Source organism: Piliocolobus tephrosceles, chromosome 4, assembly GCF_002776525.5.
Source record: "Piliocolobus tephrosceles isolate RC106 chromosome 4, ASM277652v3, whole genome shotgun sequence".
NCBI lineage: Eukaryota > Metazoa > Chordata > Mammalia > Primates > Cercopithecidae > Piliocolobus > Piliocolobus tephrosceles.
In genome coordinates, this window is record NC_045437.1 from 78,178,827 (window position 1) to 78,196,358 (window position 17,532).

General features: G+C 33.8%; 1 protein-coding gene across 5 annotated transcripts in view; it reads right to left on the reverse strand.

Moving 5' to 3' along the window:
• The window catches only part of SSBP2 (single stranded DNA binding protein 2), a 336,625-nt gene that overhangs the window by 62,500 nt on the left and 256,593 nt on the right, over positions 1 to 17,532 (reverse strand). For all 5 annotated transcript variants that reach the window (XM_023214970.1, XM_023214972.2, XM_023214974.2 and 2 more), the window contains one exon: positions 5,180 to 5,239. In XM_023214970.1, the coding sequence (XP_023070738.1) occupies positions 5,180 to 5,239 (60 nt within the window). The remainder of the gene's footprint in view (positions 1 to 5,179; positions 5,240 to 17,532) is intronic.

Consider the following 17,532-nt stretch of genomic DNA (forward strand, 5'->3'; position numbering starts at 1 on the left):
TCAGTGATCACTGTTAAGAGATATAATGAAAAAATTTTAATATTATGAGAATTACCAAAATGTGACACAGAGATACAAAGTGAGCACATGCTGTTGGCTAAATGGCACTTACTGACTTGCTCAATGCAGGGGTGCCATAAAACTTAATTTGTAAAAACCATATCTGTGAAGCATAGTAAAATGAGGTATGCCTGTGTATCTCCTTGACTACCATTATATAGTTTACTCATGGAGACTAAATGCTCACTGATGATGAAAAAATGGTGAATTTCTCAAAGCTTTACGATTTAATTTAGTAACAATTTTGATGTAAAAAATTCTTTATGGGCCCGTGATGATATAAAATGGAGGAGAATCATTTAATCAATAAATATCAGAACTAGAAGAGACTTTAGAAATACCCACATCCACTCCTATTTTACAGGTAATAAAACCAAAACCCAGAAAGTCTAAGTGACTTGTTCAAAGTTATACATTGCTGACTTTTTGAACCTAAGATGCTGGACGCATTTAGGTCCTTTCAACATCACTGTCATTTTATTCCTCTAAAACAACAATATTAACACAAAAGACATTAAATTTAGTGTAGGAAGATGTTTGTCTCTATAACACTGCTCACCATTTGACATATATATGTGTATATATATACATACACACATTTATACCTTTCTTTTTTCTATATTTCAACAACTGCAACTGTGCTGTTCAAATTAATAGCCCTTTACCACATGCAGCTATTTAAATTTAATTAAAATTACTTTAATTAAAAATTTAGTTCTTCACTCACGCTAGTCCTATCTCAAGTGCTCAAAGTACTAAAACTACTGCATATGATAAATGCAGGTATAAAATATTTCCATCATCCCAGAAAGTTCTATTGGGCAGTGCTGCATTAGAATGTCAGTTCCACAAGAGAGATTTTCATTAGTTTGTTCACCAGTGTATCTCCCACATCTAGAATGGTACCTGGGACACAGTAAATCTCAACAAGTATCCGTTGAATGATTCAGTATTTCGGAGAGTGATTTTGGATAGCCCTGTGAAGTTTCTATCCAAATATATGGCAATGTATCCTATGTACTGACTTACCCAAAAAGGGTATATCTATGATGAAATGACTATAAGAGAATGAGGTATGTTTTGGCAAAAGAAGTGAACATTGTATCAAAAACCTCCATAAAACTATAACTTAATTGTATCATAAAACCTCCATAAAACTGTAACTTAAATTGGGTAAGACTGAATAGGATTCATTATGCAAAATTTTGAGAAGGATAAGAATAAATTTGTTAATTTTCTTTCCCTACAAAGGTAGAACATAATTAGAAAAAGATATATATCTCAGGATAAACTCAAAATTCAAAGTTATAGTAAGAAAATAATATATTTTAATCTTGCCTTGTTGGATTTGAAATAATAATTTAAATATATTAGTGTAATTATCATTAAAAACAAAAAATAAGGAGCTCCCACTGATAGAAAGGGGTATTCTAAACCGGCCAAAGAGGCTACTTTATGCTTTTAATCATTAATCACTAACATATTAAACAGGTACAACATTTTATCGTCTCAATAAATTTAACTCTATAACATGATTTTTACTATGTACAAAATATTTCATAATTTCAGTATACCATAATTTATTTAACCACTCATCTATTATTGGACAAATATCTGAAGATTTCAGTAGAATAGTCAGATGTAGTGTGTTCTTTTCTTAGAACACCAAATTTAACTTTAGAGTACAAAATGGACAACAGAATTAACAATGTTTTTCATTCCATATATCTGTTGACAGTGTTTCAGGAATCTTAAGAAACAGAGGATAAAGTTTCTAAATCCTATAGGATCAATAGATCAATAGTTAAATTATTTTTGGTGTCACTCATATCATTAACATTATCTGTATTTCTGGCTGTCTTGATTTCCTCAAGATAGTGTTGAATGAATACTGTGAATTTTTCTGATTGGATATTTTATCCATGAGAAGGATAAAGACTTGCTCTGTTCCAGGTTATAGATGCTTCAATACCAAAGACCCCTTCTGTGAGTTGAACCAATTCCAATGTAAAATGTATAGTCAAATATAGATTTAACTTCTATGTTTCATGTTTTGTCACATATATTTATCCTCTGCTACAATGCACAGTTTTGTAAGTTTATTTTCCTTTCATCATTTTAGACACTATTACCCCTTCCTATATTTTTACAACATAATGACATTATACCATATTCCAATACCCAGTACTATACATATACAAAGAATATACACCCTTATGGATTTAATCCAGAACTATAAAAATGGTTTCAGGGGAACTCAAATTTAAATCTGTAGTCTAATCATTAGTAGTTACAAGTCGAGTAAAATCTGTTTATTAAAGAGATGTCTTTTACATATTCAAAACGATTAGTCAACACTACTGAAGAGGTTACTATTTCTGTTTCCTTAGATACAAACTCTTAATAAAGCATAATTTCATTAGTTTATGACCCATGAACATGAAAACCAAATTAAAAAATAAACACAGTTGTGGATTTTAAAATTTTATTATTTGTTTATTTTTTAGAGACCAGGTCTTCCTATGTTGCCCAGGCTGATTGCAACCTTCTGGGCTCAGGTGAGTCTCCTGCTTCAGCCTCCTGAAGTGCTGGGATTACAGATGTGAGCTACCATGTCTGGCCACATTTGCTTTTTATCTACATCATTCCAATTAATCACCAAAAATAGTTTTGCCCATTCTACCTTAATGACTACATAACAAAATTGAGAAACCATGTTTTATGCTTGAAAAGTTCATGCTCTTAAGTAAGTTAAAGATTTCCTAAAACAATATTATTAACACAACTCTTTTTTTAAAAAAACAGGATAAATTATTATAAGTTTGGATGATAGCTGTTTGAATTAATGAAGCTTAACTAAATGTGTATGTATGTGTGTGCATTGGAGTGGTGGTGGGAATGGACAAAAAGAATACCTGAGAGAAGAGTACAATTGTTTTAAAATACATTTTGGTAAAGACTGCTTATGATTCTTGAGGAAACAGAGCCTATACAAAAACTTTCTATTATCTTTAACTTTTTTCTACTTTTTTTTTTTTTTTATTTGAGACGGAGTCTCGCTGTGTCACCCAGGCTGGAGTGCAGTGGCACGATCTCAGCTCACTGCAAGCTCCGCCTCCCAGGTTCACGCCATTCTCCTGCCTCAGCCTCCCGAGTAGCTGGGACTACAGGTACCCGCCACCGCACCCGGCTAATTTTTTGTATTTTTAGTACAGACAGGGTTTCACCATGTTAGCCAGGATGGTCTCTATCTCCTGACCTCGTGATCCACCTGCCTCGGCTTCCCAAAGTGCTGGGATTACAGGTGTGAGCCACCGCGCCTGGCCTATCTTTAACTTTTTAATTGTCTCTAGACATTAAATACCTGTTCTTAAAATTTGTCAACCTAGATTGGTTTACAATTTCACATTCCCTCCACCAACCTCATCCTGAAAGTGTTCATTTTGTTAGTCTCTATGGAACCTAGGATAGTATCTTATATATGGCAGGCATTTCAATAATGTCACTTGAATGCAATTCCAATAATTTTATCACATTTTCATCATTGATACACAATATATGAAGTTGAAAATTCTAATAACACACTTATACTACAATTTCACATTTCCCTCATTCAGATTTTTAGGAACTTCCTAGACTTATATAATATACAAAGCTATGGATGGAATGTCTAAAAAGCCATGAAGCCTCCAATAAGAGATGCACATTTCTTTAAAAAGAAATTTAAAAGACTCAGGCACCTATATAAGTAGATCTGACTGTCAATATATACAGGTTTACCCACAGAGAAAATAAAATTCCCTTATGTTGTAACACTTGGCATCTGTGCACTTCCCTCTCCTATTTCATGCCATCTTCCCCTGGCCCGGGGTAATGAATGCAGATTCACTCTACAGGAGAAAAATGCTCCAGCTGCTAATGTGAGGAGGACTGCCAAGCACTGTCATCATGAGATGACCCAGCACTGCTTCCTACTGAAAGTTCTCCCCTGGGGGTGAATCTGGATGCTGGCACTTTCTGCTGTGCGCTACAAGCAGAGAGCACCAGCAGATTGAGACACCTCAAAGACAGCATAATTTCAGTAAGAGTTAGGAGAGGAGAAGCAGAATTCTGCTGCCGTCAAGTAAATTAGTAATTTTAACTTTCTTGTTCCATTTTTGGTAGGGAAGAAATTGGAAATGGAAAGAGAATATGAATGAAAAAGAGAACTTACTGTAATAACAGGGTTTACTTTAAACATAGGATAAAGCTAGGTATACAAATAACAGAATCAGAGAAAGTGACAAGACAATTATCTTGACACAAGTATTCCATAGTGTTAAGCATTTAATTTCTTCTCTGGTTATATACATGCACAGTGCCTATATCCTAAAACTAAACTACAAACTCTTTGTGAGTAAAAATTGTATTTTATTCTCTTCAGTAAATAAATACTTACGATATTAATAAAAAGCTATTTGAGAACAAAACATTATGAAATTTTAGAGCTCTTGCAGATTAAAATGTTGGAAGATTTTTATTGTTAAATATTTATTTATTAACAGATCTATCTCTTCCAGAAGCAGCTAATTATTTGCTTAATCTGCCATTATAATTGGGTAAAATTTATATGAATGCTAGAGTCATGATATTGAAACTGTATTATATGAAAGTAAACAAAAGTATGTTCATGGAAAATTTTATTGCCATTCTTTAAATGGGAGGATAATCAGCATTTACCAAACTGTACAAGTTTTTAAAATTAGGTTCAAAGTGTAAGGTAGACTCCAAGAATGGGCAAACATTTTTCTGTAAAGATCCAAATAGTAAATATTTTAGGGTTGCCGGCCACATATGGTCTCTGCCATGACCACTTAAATCTGTATTGTAGTGTAAAAGTAGTCACAGACAATACATAAATGGTACTGTGTGGATGTTTTTCAGTAAAACTTTATTTACAAAAAATAGCTAGCTTATGAGCTGTAGTTCGCCAACCCTTGAAGCAGATGATATATGACTAGAAATAGCATTAAATGGGACAGAAAAAGGAAAATTTCATATTTTTATAGGACGATAAACATATGTGACATTTTCAAGATCTTTGAGTCTTACAAAAACTTAAATAGCACATAAATCTTACCTGATTGGGTATCCTCAATGGGGGCCTTGGACCTCCAGGGTACCGAGGTGACATAAAAGGCTATTGAAGTAAAACAAACAAATAAACAAAACAAAAAACAGTAAAATGTAAAATACAGATCTGAAAATAAACTACTTAAAAATTTTAGAATTAATCAAATCACAAATCAATGTACTTTGGTCTGCTTTCAGTATAATAAATACTTTTAAGAAAAATTACCATCCCATTATTTATTTTGCAGATTATCTAGAAAATTTTCCAAAGAAAATGTAAAAACATAAAAGCTGACTAAAGTAACTATAGCAACATCTTTTAAATATGTGAATTATTAAGGCAATAATACCTAGTGGCAAAATATAAAGTTAAGAAGCAGGCATTTTAATCTTGAAAAGGACCTCTGGATGCAGCTTATCGCCTGTGTTATTAGGTTCTAAATAGATACTTCCGATTGAATTGTTTGGTTTAGTTATGATTCCTTTAATAATTTTAAAATTGCCAAATTTCATCTTTTATATCTTTGTTTAAAATGATAAATAAATTTCTTTTCCAAGGGTCATTTGTAGTCAAAAAAGCTTTGGCTTTTCCTCATCATGGGTTTCTTATAGTTCAAAATGGGACTCTATGGGTGTGGCAGCACACACCTACAGTCCCACCTACTCAGGAGGCTGAGGCCAAAGGACTGCTTGAGCTCAACAGTTAAGAGGCTGTGGTGCCTGATGAGCATGCCTGTAAATAGCCACTGCACTCCAGGCTGGGCAACACAGTAAGATTTCATTTCTTTAAAAAAAAAAAAAAATTGGCTACAAATTTTAAAGTTGAAATTTCTTTGCATATTTTGACCTAGTTGATTATAAAGTGTATATTTTTAACACAAGAAAAAAATGGTCTTATATTAAAAGTCAAGTTAATTTATGTTGCTGGATGAGTCAGCGGCTCCTAAGATGTACTGAATCTGTCAGTCTGGAAATTGTCTGAAAAGTACCCTAAAAAGCAACCTTGTAGTGAAATGTTTAGGTAAAAAGAGACCATTTTGATCATCCAGACTTAGGCACCAAAATTTTATAAGTTTATTAAATTATTTAAAATTTGATTTATTTTTCTAGAAACAACAGAAAGATTATAATTTTAATTACGTCTCAACATATAATTACTTAAATGTAAGATGTTCCTTATATGTAATATAAGCAAATATCAAATCTAAAGGGTTGAGTGTTATTAAGATATTAAGAATGAATTAACATGAATTAAGAATATATAGCAAGTAGACAAAGATTTGGGGAAATCACATTTATAGTGCATTACAGAATTAAATCCTACATGTAGAATGTATTTTCTACAAATATTTTTAGAAATTAGGCTTGGAGGACATGGCTACTCATGTTTTCCAGAGCTGTTTTAAAGGGAGCCTCTAAAAAATAAAATCCTAATTAATGCTGTATAGATTTTTCCTATTGTATCTTTTGTGGAGTCTGATAAACCAACAAAAGGAACTTCACAATTAAGCGAGCAATTTTGCTTTTTGCTCACTGTGTTCTTATACGTAAATGTGCTCCTAGTAGTTCATTTTATATGGACAGAAACAGATTATCCAGGTAGTACTGTCACCTCCACCTGATAAAACTTAAGTAGATTTTCCAATTTTAACAAAGTTGATTTTTAAAATGTTTAGTTTTCACATATTTGATTAAAGTTGTCTCTATCATTTTAAACTGTACCGTAAACTGGTAAGTTAGTTATGTACTGTCAACTAGAAGCTTATTCTAATATTCACACTCTCCCTGTTTTTTTCTCTTTCCTTTATAAATCACCTAATCTCACCTATGAAGCTGTCTTTTTAATTCTGGACTCATTTAAAAAATTTAATAAATATTGTGTCATTGGTTTTGTAATGGCTGTCTTTCTTTTACAAAATGATGTTTTATGACATAGTCATTAATTCAAAATATAGTATCAATTTAGTTTTTGAAACATGGAGACATAAAAATAGGTTGCTAATAATTTTTGTCTGTAATACAACCGCTTTGAAGTAGAATACAAGGTAAAATTATGTGAAAAATATTACTAAATATCAAATGTTGAGATAAATATTTAGAAGGGCCTCACTTGAAATAGAACACTTGAGATTTGCATGTTGATCTGAATGTAAGAAGATGACATCGTGTTTATTTAATGGAACACGTGAAAGGAGAATTTTTTTCCCCAAATGGTTGGCATTGTGAATGAGTGTGTTAATGGAACTGCCTATACCTTCCTACCTGACTGAGGCCCTATGAAGGAGCTGCTGTGAGGAAGAGTCAGTGTATGTGCTAGCTGGGAACCTGCAGGTTACTACAAAATGAGATCGAGAGAAAAAGATTCTGTTTTTAGTCAATTTATTGCTCTTATATGTCCTCCTTTAAGAAGTTCAAATATGTATGTTTTTTTGGAGGCCAAAAAAAAAAAAAAACCAGAAATAGAAAACCGCTTATAAACTCTAATCTTTACACAATTAAAGCACCAGAAGACAAAACAATCGGTTAATATAGCTAAAAACTACTACTTTTACCTGAAATATAAGATTACTATGGTTAAAGTATTTTTAATATAAAATTAGTGCTATTATAACATAAGGCTTAGTATTCAGATTGATCCTTACCTTAAGTTATCTAGATAACCACCTAAGTCCTCAACTGCCTAGTGAATTAGCTTGTATAGACACAGCAACAGAATCCAAAAGAGTCTGCATACTAGCAACTGAGAATAATCTGCACTAATATCTGTACTTCACTATTCAGAAGTCAATTTGCTTTCAAATGAAATTCAAAATGTTAACCCCAATTTTAATTATTTTATGGTAAAATGCTAATCTGTCTAAGAGATTATGCTAATATAAATTATATCTATTGACAGACATGTCAGTATTCCCTGCTTTAGCAATCTGAGAAGAACAGGTTCTTTAAGAGTCTTTGGGCTGGGCGAGGTGGCTCATGCCTGTAATCCCAGCACTTTGGGAGGCCAAGGTGGGCAGATAACTTGAGGCCAGGAGTTTGAAACCAGCCTGGCCAACATGATGAAACCCTATCTCTACTAAAAATACAAAAAATTAGCTGGGCTCGGTGGCACGTGCCTGTAATCCCAGCTACTTGGGAGGCTGAGGGAGGAGAACTGCTTGAACCCAGGAGGCAGAGGTTGCAGTGAGCCGAGATCGCACCACTGCACTTCAGCCTGGGTGACAGACCAAGACTCTTTCTCAAAACAAAACAAAACAAAACAAAAAAATAGGCAGAAAAGAGTCTTTGGCTCTTAAAATGTGTTTACTCTTGATGTTTGGGGCAATATTCTTTTTCCTTTTTTTTTTTTTATGTTTGAGTAACGAATACTTGTCTGAAGGTATCATGATGATGAATCAGTGTTTTAACTGGAAAAAAGCCTTCCCCAGAAAGGATTATTTGTAACATGTGTGGAAATAACATTTGACTGGGAGTCAAATACCTGGGTTTAGTTTCTGTACCTCTATTAATTAACAGTGTCCCTGAGCTAATCATCTTTCAGGGCTTTAGTTTTCTCAACCTTAAAATGAGAGAGTTAAACCAGGTGATTTCTAAAGTCCCTTTGAAAATAAGGGACCCATGATTCTGTGTTAATTATTTTTAGTATTACATTTAAATATAAAGATTAGTATAATGTAGATAGCTATAAATATTTGAAGTGTGTGTGGGTGAGGCAGGGAGTAGGGATAAAGGCATATGTTCCTAAGGCACAAACCATTTTCATCAAGGCGCTGAAGAAAATTATTACCATGCTTCATAGAGAAAAAGAAAAACTTAAAGATTAAATACCCCGAAACACAACAGTGCTCTTTGTTGTGTCAGATTAAAGGTCAATTAGGAGAATAAAAAAGCTACACTTATCAATGAGAAAGTATGGTAGAAATTTGTTCATTCAAAAACAATATATATATATGTTTGAATGTACAAAACATATAGATAGATAGATAGATAGATAGATAGATAGATAGATAGATAAGCAGAGTCTTGCTCCATTGTCCATGCTGGAGTGCAGTACCATGATCACGGCTCCTTGCAGCCTCAACCTCCCAGGCTCAAGTAATCCTCCCACCTCAGCCTCCTGAGTATACAGGTGTGGTACACAACACCACACCTGGGTATTAAAAAAAAAAAAAAATGTAGGCCGGGCATGGTGATGCACGCCACGGGCAGATCATGAGGTCAGGAGTCACACCTGGGTGTTAAAAAAAACAATTATTGGCCGGGCATGGTGACTCACGCCATGGGCAGATCATGAGGTCAGGAGTTCAAGACCATCCTGGCCAACACAGTGAAACCCTGTCTCTAGTAAAAAATTCAAAAAATCAGCCAGGTGTGGTGGCATGTGCCTGTAGTCCCAGCTACTTGGGAGGCTGAGGCAGGAGAATTGCTTGAACCTGGGAGGCAGGGGTTGCAGTGAGCCAAGACCACGCCATTGCATTCCAAGGCTGGGTGACAGGGTGAGACTCCGTCTCAAAAAAAAAAAAAAAAAAAAATGCAGAGATGGGGTCTCGTTCTGTTGCTCAGGCTGGTCTGAAACTCCTGGGCTCAAATGATTCTCCTGCCTTGACCTCCCAAAATGCTGGAATTACAGACATGAACCGTCATGTCCTGCTCATTAAATATTTATTAAACACCCACAAGGCACTGTTCTATGTGGCTAGATATATCAGTGAACAAGGCAGATAAAAATGACTGCCCTCTGATTAGGATTTTTCAAGATTCATAGTCTTATAATTAATAGGAAACAATTTTCTGTAAAAATTGTTTTCTATATCAGTCCACTAATCTGAGACAAATAGAATGTTCTCCTCACCAAATGGCGAGATTCAATGAAAACCTAGGGAAAATAATATTTCAATCTGGTGTCTTTCCTCAAAAGTCATATTACATCATCCCTATTTGATACAACATGTAGTGCTATGAATACTGAAGATCAAGGCTATGCTTTTAAAAAAGTTTCAAAATTAGGAAAAACTCATAAGGTAAGCTTATTTACTTTATAAGAGAAATTGGGTAGCATAGTTAGTACTCTGACATATGGAAACTACATTTATAGGTATAAATTCTCATTTCTACATGTTCTAGTGATCTGTGTATGCTATGGACTGAATGTTTATGTCTCCGTAAAGTTCGTATGTTGAAATCCTAATCTCCAATGTGATGGTACCTGGAGGTGGGACCTTCGAGAGGTAATTAAGTCATAAGGGTGGAGCCTTCATGAATGGGATTAGCACTCCTATAAAAAGAGGCACAAGAGAGATGATCTCTTTCTTTCCGCCATGTGAGCATTAGGGCCATCTGCCAGCCAGGAGGAGGGTCCTCTCCAGGAGTCAAATTGGCTGGCACCTTGATCTTGGACTTCCCAGCCTTCAGAACTCCAAAGAATACATTTCTGTTGATTAAACTTCCCCATCTATGGCATTTTATTATAGCAGCCCAAACTAAAACAGTCTAAAATAAACAGAATAACCCAAAGTAGAAGAAATAAAAGTATATACAAGCCAAGAAAATCAATAAATATTTGGTGACAAAATGAAAAAAAAAATTCTCCAATAGAAACACAAACCAAATGTTCAGAACAGCTCAGTTCCTCCAAGTAGTCTTTTGGAGAAACAAATTACACCACTTAGAATCATAATTTACTTCAGAATAAATGCCATTATGGTTTAAATAATTATTTTTCTATTACATCAAGAATCATTCATGGAATTTTAGACTTCTATTTTCCTAAAAGAGAGATTTTCCTTTATTTCTTGTCCTTTCTGCTAGCATAAAAGCAGTAGTTTCTCCTCCCCTTATTTTGAACTTTCATAAGCCCTTAGCTTTTTATCTCAATTCCCTAAGAATTAGAAGGAACCAGCTCTTTCTCATCCTCATATTAGTTAAAGGTAGATCCGTCAGTCCAAATCTTTTCCTTCTGAAGGTCCTAGACCCCTTAATGAAACTGTTTTATAAATTATTTACCTGAAATTACTGGTGATACAAACTATTTTAAGCCCTAACTGCTTTTTAGATATACATGATAAAACTGTACATCTTAAATGACACATTGCTCAAATGTTGATTTTGTTAATATTTTCTAACACTGTCAATAGAATCTGAAAATCCCATATAAATATGATTCTCCAACACCAGAATATTCTTTATTCCTTGAGATTACACTGTATTCTCCTTTCTCTGACAAGTAAATTAATTCCCCAAGGGCCAGTTTTGAAATACCCCTTTCTCTTTAAATAATTTCTATAGGCTCCATTTCCCCTATTTCCTCAGCACTTTATACCACTTATCATAGAGGATTTAGTACACTGTGGTATAACATATACTCCGATATGAAGGCACTACACTTTAGAGGAAAGAATACAAAATACTCTCAGAGCAACAACTATCTTAATGTCAGATAATTAATTCTTAAAATAAGACCAGCATTTCTTGGAATACCTAAAATTGATGCAGCAATACATAAATCACCTTATATCTCATTATATCTTACCTTATATCTCATTATATCTCACCTTGTATCTCATTATATCTCATCTTGGCTTTAAAAGTTCTTTAAATCTTAGTCTTTCAGTATAAATTAATAATAAAGAAAATTAAAAATCATTAAAAAGTAAAAAAAACCCTCTAAAATGTCAATCGCTAAGCATTTTCTATATTCTATCTTTTATTTTAGAGCACAATTTGGAACAATCAATGATGAAGAAAAGAGTAACACTAATTTCCTTAGAATGAACAAATTAACATTTAAGACAGCTTATACATCAGAAAACTTAGAAGTCTGAGGTACAATTCTAAAGCACACAATTATACAGGACTTAACTAATTTAAAGTAACTTTGGACTTTTTTGAGGATAAAATTATTCATGTGAAATTAGCTTCTAAATTTGAAAACCTAGAAGTTTTAAAACTTTTTTTTTTTTTTTTGAGAGACGGAGTCTCACTCTGTCACCCAGACTGAAGTGCAGTGGCACAATCTCAGTCACTGCAACCTCCGCCTCCTGAGTTCAAGCAATTCTCCTGCCTCAGTCTCCTGAGTAGTTGGGACTACAGGTATGTGCCACCACGCCCAGTTAATTTTTGTAATTTTAGTAGAGACAAGGTTTCACCATGCTGGCCAGGCTGGTCTCGAACTCCTGACCTTAGGTGATCCGCCTGCCTAGGCCTCCCAAAATACTGGGATTACAGGTGTGAGCCACAGCACCTGGCCAAAACTTTTTAAATGACTATAAGAAATATATAATTACCAGGTTTAAGAAAATATAAACTTACAAAACAATTTAGCAAGTGACCATTTACTTAACAAAAGACTTCTTCACAAAATTACTCATTTGAAGTTTTGCAAGTTCTGTGTTATACATATATAATAAAATACTATTTATGCAATTTTATTTGAATATGCCTTTTAGAAACATGTTCAAGAAAGAAGTTTAACTTTTTAAAGTTTACTAGATCATCCTCCTGATTTTATGTAAAAGAAAACCAAAGACCAAATTTCTTAACCGCCATTTTAGTCTTCTTTTCTTTGTAACACCCTGCTATAGGAATACCTTTAGAATAATGGCAGGTACACACTTAGGTACCGGGCGCATTTTACGGTCAGTTGGTCATAAGAAGTATGTGGTACATAAATAAATTGCTTGATCTGGCACTTTCAGTCCCCCAGCAACTGTGCAACCATTTATTAAATACTTAATGTGGAATTCCTTGGTTACCACTGAAACACGAAAGGAGAAAAAGTAGTGGCATTTCAGGAAAGCAAGCTAATTTGCACATAAAGCACTAACTAGCATATGCTCTTGATTCACCAGACTAAAAAGAAATGCAACAACTGAAATAAAATAAATTTCAAAAGCTCTATCTCTCTTTTCTTGAACATTTTTGGTGGAGTTTTGACAATATATGTAGTCTTTAGTTCACTTATTTGTTTTTAAGGGAATAGTAGAGGATGAGTAGAGAATGGTGGTAAATGGGTACGGTATTAAGTATTATCATTATAACAAAGCTGTTCATTATAATGTAGTTCATGAAGAATGGAAGAAAGCAGTCAGCACACTCGAAGAGAGAATGTATGAAGCAAATGTTCAGTAAACATTTGGTTGGTTCAGTAGCTGGCCCATTGATCAAGTGATCAACAACCCTAATGGAAGACTAAAAGCCTGCAAAAGATATAATAAAGCTTGGTCCTCCTGTATAAAATCTCACCTGACCAATTTATTTGTCTTGTTAAAAATAGGCAGTATCTGTTGATGTGGTAAAGAGTAAATCAGACTATTGGTATAACATATCTGGTTGTCTGATGAGAAAATGCTTATAACATATGTCTAGAGGAGGAAATCCTGCTCGCTTAACTAGGATAAATTATATCTTCCAGAGGTCCTAATAAGAGTAAGTAAAAAACAAACAGCTGGGGACCCCAAATATCCATACTAATAATATACAAGAGAACATACAATTTAGATGACTAATAAGGCCCTTCATTCTCTCCTGCTTTCAGGTTTCTCTTATTGTTTCTGGGGTGACAGGGTTGAAAATAATGAGTCTTAGGTAGTTTTACAGAATAGCAGTATTTAGTAACCATGATTTAGAACAAAAGGATATAAGGTTGATTTATATACCATTTTGTAAGAAAAGTGTGGTAACTTATTGATCTTTTTCTGAAGCATACACCAGTCACAAGAACTGCTAACAATTCTATATAGCAGTTTGCCTCTCAGGTGTGTCTTATATAAGGCCATGTTTATACATGGGATCCTAACGTTTTAGGTTGAAATATATTTTAAAAACTATAATCTTCAGGTCTGAGAAACAACATATTTTAGTTGAAATATTTTCTTTCCATTAAGAAAAGGCTCAGCATTTGAGTAAAAACATAAAACATTCTGCTTTCTTAATATCATATTGTCTTTAGCACATATCCATCTTTACATTAAAAACCTGTAAGTAAATGGTTATTTGCCAAACAGTAATTTTCTTCCCTCAACATTTAGGTAAAAACACAAGGTATAAAGTGAAATACAGCCTGGAAAAATATGGGTTATCTTCAGTAATTATATTAACTACATAAACACCAAATCTATCTTACGTGGACTTGTGTAAACATGGCTTTCTAAAGATTTAATCTTTCCTCTGGTATTTTCTATGCACTGTTTGAAACAGTGTTGAATTCTGTTGAAGACAGAATTCCATGACATAAAAATTATTCTAGAATCTAAAACATAATTTTAGAAAATGATAAAAATGACTGTAAAATTATTTATTCATAGTTCTGCAAAAGTAATAAAAATACATTTGCTATAAGATTTAACCAAAAGCATAAACATTCTTTAAAAAGGTAGTACTTATTATTCATGATGTACCCTTTTTTAGTTAAATTATCTTTACCGTATATGATTTTCTCTATATAGATTTCTATTCTGTATGTTGCTATTCTATATTTTACTTACAAGCAAATCATTTTTTAAACTTATATGTGTTAACTCTCTTGAAGTCATATGCTATCAATAAGTATTAAATAAACAATATTGAGAATACTACTTTGAAAAATCACTATCGTGACATCCTTATTTCAGCCACCTTTCATTAAAGAATGTTCACATATTTTTAGTTTTATCATTCCATGAGATACTTCATACATTTTCTGTAGAAAAGTAATGATGCATAAATTATACATCAAATGAATTTTGTCAAAGTTACTTTACAATTCATATATCTTAATTTGTTTAGTTTCCTTTCTGTTTTTCATGAACATCTCCATCAGACACTACTGACACCCCAGTGGATAAGACATTCCTGATTAACACATTTTAATTCCAACTAGTACTAAACTAATTTAGCTCATAAGATGACATACTTGTGCTGGCATATTCTGCTGATAAGCATAAGTATGCAGTTTATCTCCCATACATCTTAGATATTCTATCATCAACACTTAATTAAAATAACTCACATAAAATAACTGTAAAGCAATGACAGATCGTTTTCTTGACGTTATTTTGGCAAGGCTAACCCAACAGAGCAGAGTTACAAACAAGTGGATTCTTCTATATGGATTTAGTCTAAGCATCAATATTGGTCACTGACATTATGAGCCTTTTCAAGAAGATGAGACTTTTTCTCAAGTCTTCATTACTATGTACTCATTTGATAAAGGTGTGTAGCAACAGAGAGTAGGATTGTGAATGGGAGACTAAGCTGTCTACTGGTCTAATAAACTGTGAATGGTTTAATAATATTCTATAACAATTTTAAATTGTTTAAATCCATTTATATTCAGAAAAATTCGGTGTGAGGCACGTATCTGGAGTTACTGTGCTCCTGTGCTGCCTCCTACTACTGATTAAAATGACAGTGACAGATTAATCGATATTTAAAAAAATACCAGTTTGGGTAAGAAAATAAGGATTTGAGATTTATAACTTAGGATAAAATATCAGGCTGACTTAATCAAAAAGAGGCTAAAACACTAATTCTTAAAAATCACCTTAACTTTTCATTAAAGAATGCAAAATTATTCCTCTTGTCTCCCTTTTCCCTACTTTATATTCCTACTTTCATGTAAACTTGCTCCAGATGAAGTCTGGAAGATAGATACTTCAATTTATTTAAATGTATCACTGCAGAAAAGCACAGCATTTTGTTCTTAAGTTTCTGATATCTTGATATGCTTAGGAAGTTTCTACTGATTAAGTGGTAGTCCTTTCAAATTCCCACGCAGAGATAACAGCATTTGTTACGGAAACTGGCCTATGGGCTTGGTCTTCTGATATAACTGGCTGGTTATATATATGTTTTTACTTATTTAGGAATGAAAAAATACTCTCACATTCATTTGGTTACTTACAGACATGACGTTTATACTTAAAGCCACTCAACTCATATCTGAACTATGTAACACGGTATTTCTATAAAACAGTTTTTTTTTTTTTTTTTTTTTTTGAGATGAAGTATTGCTTTGTTGCCCAGACTGGAGTACAGTGGCACTCACTACAACCTCCACCACCCGGGTTCAAGTGATTTTCCTGCCTCAGCCTCCCAAGTAGCTGGGACTACAGGCACCCGCCATCACGCCCAACTAATTTTTGTATTTTTAGTAGAGACAGAGTTTCACCATATTGACCAGGCTGGTCTTGAACTCTTGACTTTGTGATCCTCCCGCCTCAGCCTCCCAAAGTGCTGGACCGGAGTCTCGCTCTGTTGTCAGGCTGGAGTACAGTGATGCAATCTTGGCTCACTGCAACCTCTGCCTCCTGGGTTCAAGAGATTCTCCTGCCTCAGCCTCCCAAGTAGCTGGGATTACAGGTGTGCACCACCATGCCCAGCTAATTTTTGTATTTTTAGTAGAGACAGAGTTTCACCATGTTGGCCAGGATGGTCTTGATCTTTTGACCTTGTGATCCGCCCGCCTCAGCCTCCCAAAGTGCTGGGATTATAGGCATGAGTCACTGCACCCGGCACAGATTTTTATATTTTCTAGAACTGAGAAATTATTACAGCACCAAGAAGTCTGTTTTGAAACTAGAGCTTACTAATTTGACTAATGCTAAAAGTATAAATATAAGCAAAATGAGAATTCAAATTGCACAAATTAAAGTTATTTCTGAATCCCCATTTAAAACACACATCTTGAGGCCAGGCACTGTGGCTCACGTCTGTAATCCCAGCATTTTGGGAGGCCAAGGCAGGGAGATCACCTGAGGTCAGGAGTTCGAAACCAGCCTGGCCAACATGGTGAAACCCCATCTCTAGTAAAAATACAAAAATTAGCTGGGTGTGGTGGCAGGCACCTGTAATCCCAGCTACTTGGGAGGCTGAGGCAGGAGAATTGCTTGAATCCGGGAGGCACATGTTGCACTGAGCTGAGATCGTGCCACTGCACTCCAGTCTGGATGACAGAGGGAGACTCCATCTCAAATATATATATATATATAAATATATATGTAAATATATAAAAAGAGATATGTAAATATATTTAAAATATATAACTATATATGTAAATATATAAAATATATAAAATAGGTATAAATATATATAAAATAGGTATAAATATATAAATATATAAAATATATAAATATATATACATATATAAATATATACACATAAACACACACGCACACATTTTGAAATATATGCATCTTAAATACATATACACAATAGTTGATAAAAATCCAATGGATGTCAAAGGTATTTGTGATATTAGAGATTATTTATAGAACACAAAAATGACATAGAGAAGGTAGTATTCGCATTTGCAGGCATTCTAAGTAATTATACTTTACTCTTTTTTCCTTTTTCTTTTTTTTTTTTTGAGACGGAGTCTCGCTCTGT